Consider the following 12,510-nt stretch of genomic DNA (forward strand, 5'->3'; position numbering starts at 1 on the left):
TCATCCAACCAAAACTTTAAACTTTCAGGTTACCAAAGACTTTGAAAGCTATTTTAACAATTACCCATTAAAACTTTGAGACAGACAATTCACCATCAGTTCAGTTATTTTTTGCTAACAGATTTGAACAAATAACATGAGCTTATTTGACCTTCAGTAAACTTTGATTGAAGTTTCACATTTACTGCTGTAACTTTAAAGATATGTTTATCTTAATTTAACCAACAAACTTAACTTAGCTCAAAAGCTGATTTACGTTCCACCTGGGCCCACTCCACTTTGAATGTTTATCTGAGACATGGGTGGGAAGATCTGGAGTGGGGGGGGGGGGTGTTAGGTACAGGAGCTGCTCTTCTTGCTCCTTGACAGTGAAGAGGGCAGGGGCCGTGGTGCAGGAAGCACCGAGGATGGTCTAGAGGCCAGTTATGCAGGCCACACCCAAGTTGGTACAGAAACAGAAGGGGGAGACAGAAGAACAAAGTGCTGCCAGAAGGCAAAGAAAGGGTTTCCAGTTTTAGATCTCATCAGCTTCAACAGAGGAGCAGACGCCATGCTTTCCCACCAGCAAGGGGAGGGGTTAGGCAGTCCATGTTGGGCCAGAGAAGACAGGGAATTTCCCCAAAACAAAGGGAGTTTTGGCAGCTGCTTGGGAATATTCCTTAAAATCTCTGTCTCAAGTTAGATTAACCATAGTTGGCTCCAGTTATAGCCATTAACATAAGAAATGAGTAAGGGAGAAGCCCCACATCTATTATGAGAAATGGAGAGATAAAAGCCAGAGTCCCCTTACTCTCTGCTTGCCCCAATTCCTTCAAACACAACAAACAACATAACAGACAACAAAAAGACAAGACAAAGACCACCACAGACCCAGCAGCCGGTGGGGATTTTCTCAGTCCCTTGCAAACACCTGCTGGTGGGGATTTTCTCGGTCCCCTGACTGCCTAGGGGGACCCATACCCCCTGACAATCTCCCAGTGGAGGGATGGGGTGTCCCCGCATCCACTCCAGCCCTGTGGAGCAATGCTGCATCCAGCTTCTCCCCGGTGGCTATACCCTGGAGCTCCGCAACTAGACAGACAGACCAGATCCTGCAGAATAAAATCTCAAGATCTTACCTCTGGAGGCTTTTCCCAGAAATTCTGATGCTGACTCAGTTCTCATCGTTTGATCAAGGATGAGCCCACAGAATGTTGGGGTCCATTATCAAAGGAACGAGACCGAGACAAAGTGAAAGTTATGCAAAGCTTTATTCTTTGCCAAGCATTAGAAGTCAGACTGACCAGCCAGGACTGCCTCCAAAGAGAGCGACCCCGTCCTGATCTCACAGGCTGGTTTTATAGGGCATAACCACAGACCCAAGGTACATGGCTTCTATTGTTAAGGCGTTTACTCCTGGAATCGATAACCGGAACCGATACCAGGAACTACAGGGGTGTTTATTCCCAGAATGAAGTCCGTGGATGTAAACACAATATGGCTACCTAGGCAATATGGAGTCACTCTGGCTAAGCAGGCCCTAATAGTTAAATAGGTTTTAACATTAAATCCTCCCTAGCACTTGGAGGCACTGAACCTGGAGAAGGGTGGCAGGTAGATTTTATCATGATACCATAAACAACAGGTGATTTTTAGTATTTGCTAATATTTGTAGATCCCTATGCAAGCTGGTTTGAAGCCTTACCATGACCTTCAGAAAAGGCCTCCAAAACTGTCAAAACAGTCTTAAGCAAAATCATTCCTAGAATTGGATTGCTGTTAATAATTCAGAGCAACAATGGAATGGAGCAGCATTTGTGGCAGAAGTCACACAGGCAGGGTCCCATGCCTTGGGCATTCAATGGAAATTACACATTTTCTGGAGAGTCTACCCAACTGAGAAGAAAAAAAAAAAAAAGAACTTTTGGCAAAGATACACCAAGAAAGCAACTGAACTTAGGAAAAAGCTTCTTGGGTAAGAGTGGCCCCTAGAAGCAGGCTTGAATTAAGTTTCTATGAAATGTTATATGGAGGGCTCTTTCTACACTCGTTCATGACTTAGAAGTCCCCATTAGGGAACTGGATACTATCAGTTACATTCAGTATAGCAGGATGATGTACCTCAGAGATGTGCCCTTATACCTCCTGAATCTTGGAGACTTGGGGTTATTTAAGATCTGGAAGAGCAAGCACCTAGAGTACCAGCTCCAACCTTGTTGGACAGGACCTTATGAGGTGCTACCAACTCTACTTTCTTCAGTGAAACTACAGGGAATTAAGCCACGGATTCATCACACTCAAAGAACAAGAATCCATAGGTTTGCTATACTCAATCAGCAAAGAAAACACTGAAAAGAATGCTGCTTGTTCTAGCAAGCCTCTGATGGACCTGAAACTACTATTTAGGAGAGGTGGTCTGAAGAAATCAGTAAGTACAACAAGCTTCTTGGTTATAGCAAACTTCCCCCGAGGCCCTAGATAAAATACAGTGATAACCAAAGTACAAAAACTTTGGTAATATAGAATGTTGGGTTTCAACCTGGAACTAAATGTCCCATTCTTCTAACCCCAATCTTCCCTCCATTTCAGCAGAAAGTGTTCATCATCCCAATTCCTTCAAGAATGAGGAATGACCAAAAGACAGTAAGGATTAAAACTAGTAAACAAAGAGTTAATGGGACAACTCTCAGGTGCAGTTTTTAACCAGATCTTTTTCATCTGCCTTTAAATTTCCCTTACTCTACTTCTTAGAAGGTCAGACTTGAGGCTTGCCCTCTCGTCTCCTCATTTGTTTGCCTGTAGAATAAAGCTTTCCCTTGCTGCATACTCCATGTTTCAGCGATGGCCTTTGCCATGGTATCAGGCAGAGGGAATTGAGTTTGGTTACAGTCATCCCAAAGTATGCACTATTGATAAGGTATGACAAATATTAAATAACTTTACCTAGGATACAGATTATAAACAATGTTAATTTTCTGGGAAAAAGAAAAAGCGGGACCAGAAAAAACTTTCTAGTAGAGATACTCCTGAATTGTTTGAGAGATGAATGAGAGGTATCTAGCCTATGCAGGAAAATGGTATCTAGGTAGAATGCACAGTAGTACATAGGGCTAGAAAAGACCTAGTTCTGTGTCAGAAAATTCTAATTGTCTCCTAATACTTATTCACTCCTTTTTCTTTTCTTTTTTTTTTTTTTAAGATTTTATTTATTTATTTGACAGAGAGATCACAAGTAGGCAGAGAGGCAGGCAGAGAGAGAGAGAGAGGGAGAAGCAGGCTCCTCGCTGAGCAGAGAGCCCAATGCAGGGCTCGATCCCAGGACCCTGAGATCATGACCCAAGCCAAAGGCAGAGACTTAACCCACCGAGCCACCCAGGTGCCCCATGAAATATAAATACTCACTGGTTAACTAAGCATATGGCCACCTAAAATAAAAATAACATATTGTAGCACCTTATCAATTACTTGTTGCCATTAACTAAGTTTGGTCAGTGGTATAACAAAAGTGAGATATGCAACTTTTTACAAGATGATTTATTTAATTTTATTTTGAGTTTAGTTTATATACATTGTTACATTAGTTTTCAGCATAAAAGGTAATTATTTAATTTCTCTGTTATTTAATGCTCACCACAAGTACAGCTACTGTCACCTTACAATGCAATTACAGTATCATTGACTATATATCCTATGCTGTACCTTTTATTCTCATGACTTATTCCATAATTGGAAGCCTGTGTCTCCCATTCCCCATCACCAATTTTGCCTCCACCCCCTTTCCTTCTGGCAACCCTTAGTTTGTTCTCTGTATTTATAGGTCTGATTCCTGCTTTTTGTTTATTAATTTGTGGAATTAAAAAAAAAAGATTCTTAAAGGGAGAGGGTACACTCTTTCCACTTTTCCTTTGTCCTGTTGTTTGAACTATAGTGGTGACACATAGGGCTACCTTCAGCCTTCAGGACAAGAGTGTTTGCGGAGAATTCTACAATGGGATTTTAGCATTTTTGTACATTTCCCAAGTAAGAAGTGCTGCCAACTTTTTCACACTGCCTGCAAGGATATTTGTAAATCAAACAGCTAGGAAGATAGAGACTGTGTCTTCCTTTGGGGCAGAGAACAGATTTGTCCCTTGACCAGAATAATAAAGATAACATCTCCCTTCAGAGCAAAACTTGGGCAGCTTTGTTGACAGGTTTCTTTAAAGAATTAGCATTTCTTCAACTCAGTGTTCCTCAGATGTGAGAAAGGCCAAGGCCCACTGCATGTGCAATATTTACTTGAGCCTCTCTTGTCCTATTGGGCTTTGAGGTAGAGGGTGGACAACAGGAACCAATGTGAACTTGAAGATCATGGTGCTTAGTTTGCTGTGAATAATAGCAATTGTTCTCTGACCTAGGAGTCTCCTGTCTTTCTCCAGCATCTACAAAACTATGATGGACTAATTTCTTAGATTTCAAGTAGTAAAGAATATTCAGATTTCTCACAATTCTTGACAAAGGGTCATATTCTACAGATGTTTTAAAGTGAAAACATGATGGGTCTCATGCTAGCCCTTTTAAATACATTTGAACCCATATCCTAACTAGTACAGGATTTGTTTCCTGAAATTGCTATATTTTATTTTCTAGAATATGAAATGTGTGACACTCATTTAGATGGGCACATGGCAAGTAGGTCTCAAAACACTGAGACCAGGTCACTAAACTTGAGGTAAAATTCATCTGAGTGTTGAATAAACACGCAAGTCAGGGAAAGTAGTGGGGAAGACTGATTCTTGCCTTTCTCAGCAAAATTCAGAGGAGTTCAGTTAAATCAGGGATCTTACTGAACTCATATTATCCACAGCAAACTGAACTAAGTACTTGATGATTCCTAAGAATGTTATTTCTCTGTCCTTTTCTCATCACCTCAGAATGAAATCCCAGCTCTGCAGCATGGCATCAATGCCTGTGTTCTCAGCCTAGTCTTTTCATCTACTGCTGCAACTCTCCTTTCCCCTCTTCCATAACCCCCCTTCCATCAGTATGACATACCTGCCACTCTTTATTTATCATCTGCTATGACCTTTCTTGCCTCTTGTCTTTATACATAATGTCTTCCCTGTATGTGATGCTTTCCCCCATTTCTTCATCGTACAAATTTCCACTCATCTTTCAACTCTAAAATGTCACGTTTCCTTTCTTGCTGTGAAATTGTCAGCTGCCACTTCCTATCTTGTCAGTGCATTCACGTCTAGCATCAGACTCTTCTCTGCTCCTCAGATTCTCAACATCTAATTTGTCATTGTAGTGAAGCAAAGCAGGGAATCAACCTGAGTCATGATTAAACAGCTTATGAAGGGAGATCTGAGAAAATAATTGTACATGAAGTTATATGCATACATTCTAGCATTTATTCTAACTGCTTGAGAGTATATTGTTTCTACCCTTTGGTTATTTTTAGAACTTTAACTATAATTATAGTAATAGTTATTATTCATTTTTTCATTTTAATTCTTAATCACTTAGCAAATGTATGTTTCAGAGTAAGTGGATTAGAGATAATGTTAGCTGATACCATATTATTTGTAGAGTACACAATTTTCAGAATCTTTCAAGTATTAAGATACATCTATTAGTTTTAACAGTAGATTCATAGAGCAGTCCAAGAGAACACTACTATGTTTTACAAAAATTACATTTTTATCATTTGTTTTTCAAAGTTCATTTTTGAGGAAAAATTCAATGCATTTACTCTTGTCAAGTAATTATGCCTTAATATAATCATTATATTAATTGCTGTAGTTGCAACTGCATTGTTCCTCTGTAGCCTATATAATACTATATAGTCTGTATAGAAAGACATTAAAAGGGACATGTACCAAATGAAAGAACCCACTGATAACATAGCCTAGGCTTTCATAAGTAATTTATAAAATAAGAGCTACCATACATCAAACATTTATGTTACAAAAGGGATTGTCAAATATTATGTCATTTTTATCAAGGCATTATATAAATTTCTTTTTTGTATAATCCCTGTGTTACTGGATTTTATTAATGGAGGGTTCACACAGAAGAAAGAGACTTCCTGAATAGTGGTTTGTAATAGACATAATTATATTAAAGAAGTCATTGATGTTGTAACTTGTGAACTTTACAGGAATATTTAATTTCCAAATAAAAGGCTATACTGGGGCACCTGGGTGGCTCAGTGGGTTAAGCCACTGCCTTCGGCTCAGGTCATGATCCCAGCGTCCTGGGATCGAGCCCCGCATCGGGCTCTCTGCTCAGCAGGGAGCCTGCTTCCTCCTCTCTCTGCCTGCCTCTCTGCCTACTTGTGATCTCTGTCTGTCAAATAAATAAATAAAATTTAAAAAAATAAATAAATAAAAGGCTATACTAATAGGCTCAATATTTGACTTCTCAAATGTAAGCAATATGCTTAATTATCATTACTTTCTATGTACATTTTGCTATATATTTGTATATTAGCATTTTAAATGATTTTGGGGAAAGAAAATATGGGATATATTATTGCACAGAAATACTCCATTAGCAATGCTGGGTTCAGATAAATCAACACTGTACTTTATAAATGTAATGTGTATACATAAAAGAGCAGCTTGAAGTCAATAATTCCCTTAAAATGACAGAAAAAAAGGATACTTTTCTTATATATAAATTATATACCAGGAACTGTGCAAGATGCCTTGTGTGAAGATACTTACTCAATAAGTAAGATTTCTGCAAAAAAAAAATTTAAATTTTAATAATACTTCATGATTATAGCATACTTCTTTTGAGTTAGATCTTCACAGAAATAGATGAAGCTCAGATTTCATGAAGTGTTTAGGATGCCAAAAACTTCTTCATTTCATTTCTGGGTGCTTCTGTAAGTTAAACTGTCCAGTACATGTTCTTTAAAATGTTCCTCTTGATTAATTTCAACTTACTGAAGATTGAGATTTGGCAGATAACTGTGAGTAACCAAGCAAAGAGGCATTACAACCATAAAGCACACACTTGGGCGGTCAGAAACATTTTATCATGGCAGGCTTTCAAAGAAACAAACAGCTTAAAAAAAAAAAAGTCTCTAGGATTTGAAATCAGTTTAAACATCATATTTTAGTTACTAAATTATATCAGAGCATGCATTTGCAAATCTAAGACCTGCATGACTTTATATACTAAATAATAATATCTTCCTATGCATTTACTTCAACTTAATACTATACTTTTCAGTTTCTATTTACCAATATATTAATCGTAATGTCCACTGATAAAGCAAAAATTCCACATCTAATCTTATTAAAACACATGTAAGATTCATATGATGATAGAAAATTTATTTTTAAAAGACTTCTTTTCTACATTTTTGTCATTCAGACTATAGTATTAAATCCTATTTTTCTGATTGTGTTTTTAGGTTATATTCAGTTGGAGGTCGTGATGGAAGTTCCTGTTTGAGTTCAATGGAATATTATGACCCTCATACAAATAAGTGGAACATGTGTGCTCCAATGTGTAAGCGGAGAGGGGGTGTTGGAGTGGCCACCTGCGATGGGTTTCTCTACGCGGTAGGAGGTCATGATGCTCCTGCTTCAAATCATTGTTCCCGGTTACTAGATTATGTAGAAAGGTAAGATCCAAGGTCCCAGTTATACTGAGAGAAATAATGTAAATTATACTGATGCCTAATTCAAGTGATTATAAAAACTGCATAATTTAAGAAGGGTAAATTCTGCTTTTTAAATCTCTTCTGTGTCTTTATCCCACTCCCCCGCCCTCATACACACATGCGCAACACTTTCATTCTTCTTTTTTTTTTTTTTTTAATTTTAATCCCAGCATAGTTAACATCCAATGTTATATTAGTTTCAGGTATATGATACAGTGATTCAACAATTCTGTATATTACTCAGTGCTCATCAAGATAAGTGTACTTTTAGGATACCTGGGTGGCTCAATCTTTTAAGCATCTGTCTTTGGCTCAGGTCATGATCCTAGGGTCCTGGGATCCAGCCCCACATCAGGCTCCCTGCTCAGCGGGGATCCTGCTTCTCCCTCTCCCTCTGCTGTTCCCCCTGCTTGTGCTATCTAGCTCTCTCTCTCTCAGATAAATAATAAATAAAAATCTTTTTAAAAAAGTATAGTCTTTTTTTTTTTTCTTTTAGAGAAAGGGAGGGGAGATAGACAGAGGGAGAAAGAGACTCTTAAGCAGGCTCCACACTCAGCATGGAGCCTAACATGGAGCTCAGTCTCACACCCCTGAGCTGATGACTTGAGCCAAAATTAGGAGTGGGCTGCTTAACCAACTGAGCCACCTAGGTGCCCCAGGATAAGTGTACTCTTAATCCTCTTCACTTATTTCACCCATTCCCCATTCACTTCCCCCTGATAACCATCTATTTGTTCCCTATAGTTGTTTTTTTTTTTATTTGCCTCCTTTTCCCCCTTTGTTTTGTTTCTTAAATTCCACATATAAGTGAAATCATATGGTATCTTTCTCTGATTGGCTTATTTAGCTTAGCATTATACTCTCTAGCTCCATCCATGTTGCTGCAAATGGCAAAATTTAGTTCTTTTTATGGCTGAATAATATTCCATTTTATATATATATATATATGTATATATATATATATACACACACACACACACATACACACACACATACATACATACACACACATATGTATGTGTGTGTATATATGTATATCATAAATTTATCATATCATTTATATATCATATCTATATATCATATCTTCTTTATTTATTTATCTATTGATGGGCACTTTGGCTGCTTGCATAATTTAGCTATTGTAAATAATGCTACAATAAACATAGGGATGCATACATTCTTCCAAATTAGTGTTTTTTGTATTCTTTGGGTAAATACCCACTAGTGTGGTTATTGGATTATATGGTAGTTCTGTTTTTCTCCACATCTGTGGGAACATTTACTGTTTCTTGTGTTTGATTTTAGCCATTCTGATAGGTGATATCTCATATATGAGGTGATATCTCATTATGGTTTTGATTTACATTTCCCCAAGGATGAGTGGTATGAGTGATGTTGAACATCTTTTCATGTCTGTTGTCCTTTTGTAGGTCTTCTTTGGAGAAATGTCTGTTCATGTCTTCTTACCACTTTTTAATTGGATTTTTTTTTCTTGGTGTTGAGTGTTATAAGGTCTTTATATATTTTGGATACTAACCCTTTATTAGATCTGTCATTTGCAAACATTTTCTTCCATTCAGTAAGTTTAGGTCTTTTAGTTTTGTTGATGGTTTCCTTTGCTATGCAGAAGCTTTTTATTTTTATGTAGTCCCAATAGTTTATTTTTGCTTTTGTTTCCTCCACCTCAAGAGTAATAACTAGAAAAATGTTGCTACAATCAATGTCAGAGCAATTACTGCCCATGTTCTCTTCCATGATTTTTTATGGTTCAGGTCTCACACTTAGGTCCTTAATCCATTCTGAGTTTATTTTTATGTATGGTGTAAGAAAGTGGTCCAGTTTCATTCTTTTGCATGTTGCTGTCTGGTTTTCTGAATACCAGTTGTGGAAGACACAGTCCTTTCCCCAATACACATTCTTGCCTCTTTGTCAAATATTAACTGACCATATAATTTTGGGTTTATTTCTGGCCTTACTTTCATTCTTTTTTATTTTATTTTTTCCATCCTTTCTCCCTCCTATTCTCTTTCTTATGTCCCTCCTTTTTTCCTTCAACTAATATTTAAAACCCTGTTAGTTTTTTCACAAGAATTTAAAGTAAGATTTTAAAAGATCCTTTAAAACAGTTTTAAGTAATCTATTTATAAATACTTGTTATTTCTCTTTTTAAAGATTAAATATTTTATTGTTCTAGTCATCCTATCTTGTTCTCCTACTTCCTTCAAACTCTCAAAGGTGAATTATGGACTGTGTTTTGTGTCATAACGGAAGACAGACTTTCTTAATGGAAGACAGACTTATTACAAGTCTATTTTCTGTAATCCTGGTCCTCTTTTAATGATTCCTAAAAATGGCCAAGTTCACAAAGGTCTGGAGTGGAAAGTTACCTTGGCTTTAGACTTGGTCCAACAACCCAAACACTTCCTGGCATAATTATAGCTAAATTCTCTCTAAGGGCTGTACATCATTTACAACATTTATTACATTGTTTGCAGTAAGGATTAGAGAATTAGTGAACGCTAGGATGATATTTCTTATTACATAAAGATACATGCTGATATATAGGGAAGTGATACTAGGGAATACTCAGGTCAACTGTTTTATCAGTTGGGATAGAATAAGTAATTCTACTGTGATGGATAACTTCAAAATTCTCTGTGACTTAATACCATAATTTTTTCTTACTAATGTTACATGTCCATGACAGATCCATGATATCATTGCTCTGTTACTCAGATTGGCATATAAGCTACAATATAAGCACTGCTGGTATCAAAAGGGAAATGTATACATTGTTCACAGATTCCTAAAGATTTCACATGCCAGTAATATAATATAATTCTCTTTTCTTCATACTTTGGCCAACCAGTTACATGGCCACAGAAAACTTCATGAGGGTAGGATAACTTCTATATGGGAGAAGAACAAGAGATATTTGATGGATTGCAGTGATGAGCATAACAATTTTCCTCTTAACATTAAGAAACCACATCCATTATATTCATGTTTACAAGTGGTATAGTCAATGACAGAAAGGTGCTCTATCTTTTATATTGTTCTAAGGATAGGTGATGGTTTTTGCAGAAAATAAGGCCATTGGCAAGAGATAGCTTTTAGTAAACAGACTCTGTTCAAACTTAAACCACTTCTTGAATAAAACATATTTAATGTTATTGCTACTGTGTGAAATGGACTGTAGATATATGGCTATCTAGGCAAAGGAGGAAAGCATTAAACTCAATACAGTTTCACTTCTACATTCTCTTGTCCAGTGAAATTAGGAACTACAGGTGTTATAGTGCAGACAGTGGTCAGAGTCCAGATAAATAGATGTATGCTTTTATATACACAAACATGAAATAATTCACTTAAAAAATAATTCTAATAGACCCACAGCTTATTCACATTTTCCTCTGCTAAATTCTTGGGAAAAATATCAAGAAAGATTAACATGTTGTGGCTCCTATTTTTACTATATATCTTATATAAATGTTACTAATGAGATGATATTTCATTTATTCTCTTTTAACTTTACTGTATAATGTATTGCAATGTTGTTTGTGAACAGAGGCATAAATAATTCAGTCTAGGAGTACATTTATGATGCAAAGTTAGACTTAAATAAGCATAGCTATTTTAAGTTATAGGAGTACAGTGAGTATGTGCAGCTTAAGTAATGCAGAAGCACACAGCATTATCATGATTCTTATCCCAGCTCACATTATGTGTCAGATTAATAGCATTTTTGAGCTTTCTGTAACATATATTATATATTGATGATTTCACATGTAAATCATCAATAAATCAAGGTACATAATAGTACTCTGTAGAATTATTTTACACATGTAATGTAAAGACCATTTTTCAGTATATAAACATAGGAAAACAAACTATTAGGAATAACAAGTAGTGTACAATGGTATCTATTATAGATCGATAGAACAAATTTTATTGTAGGACAATGATTTCTCATGGAAACATAAAGGTATTATATAATAGTGCTGTTAAAGTACAGTTATATAAGACATCAAAAGTTATAAAGGGTCAGGCTGTCTTGAACACAAAAAATACTGGCTCCTCAAATCAGAGCAGGAAAGATGGCAAGAACTTGGCAAAGATAAGGAGTTTAGAATAGTTGATGGAATGGTGAATAGTAGTTTTGCAGCCAAGCCTCACTCTAATAAGAGCATCTTAGTGGACAAAATCAGTGTCCAAAAGATGCAGTAAGTTCTAGCAGAATTGCCCAGAGGGTGCAATCCATTAGACAAAAATTTATCTATTTTACTTACTCTACAAATATTATGTTGCATATATTTTTCACTATGCTAACTCAAGCTTAAAACTAACTAGAAAAAAAGAGACAGATAAATAATTAGGATTTCAAGATCACAAACAAAACAGAAAACCAGGCAATGGATCAGAAAATATGTTCAAAGGCATCAGTACCACTGCTGACTAATAATAGATCAAGACCACCTTTGACCTCAAATTTGCATCCCAGTAATAAGGCCTGCAGGAGAGGGATATCCAGATAATAAGAGCCTTCTAAATCTGCTTTTGTAATATCCACTTTTGCTTCCTCCAATTTATTCTCCAGATAGTAGCCAGAGAGATCTTTTCATAATGCAGATTTGACCGGAAAGTGCAATGGAGTTTTTCTTTGTACCAATTATCAATATTATTATGAAACATTATTTAAAATTTTTCAAGACAGCTAGGATTCATGTGCTGGTGATGATCTAGATTAGTTTATTCACCCTTATACTCCTTCAGTTGGCATAATTCTTGGCGCAAAGTAAGTCCTCATCAAGCACTTAGTAAATCAGGCAGAAAAAAGGTCTCAAATTTCTCACAGGGGAAGGCATCTGGAG

The 12,510-nt window shown here is 36.5% G+C and overlaps 1 protein-coding gene across 2 annotated transcripts in view; it reads left to right on the plus strand.

Moving 5' to 3' along the window:
* Positions 1-12,510, plus strand: part of KLHL1 (kelch like family member 1) — a gene marked incomplete at both ends in the record, with an annotated part of 369,773 nt that overhangs the window by 335,422 nt on the left and 21,841 nt on the right. For both annotated transcript variants that reach the window (XM_080797852.1, XM_080797853.1), the window contains one exon: positions 7,388-7,600. In XM_080797852.1, coding sequence (XP_080653978.1) covers positions 7,388-7,600 — 213 coding nt within the window. The remainder of the gene's footprint in view (positions 1-7,387; positions 7,601-12,510) is intronic.

This window comes from Martes martes, assembly GCF_963455335.1.
Source record: "Martes martes genome assembly, chromosome: 3".
Classification (NCBI taxonomy): Eukaryota; Metazoa; Chordata; class Mammalia; order Carnivora; family Mustelidae; genus Martes; species Martes martes.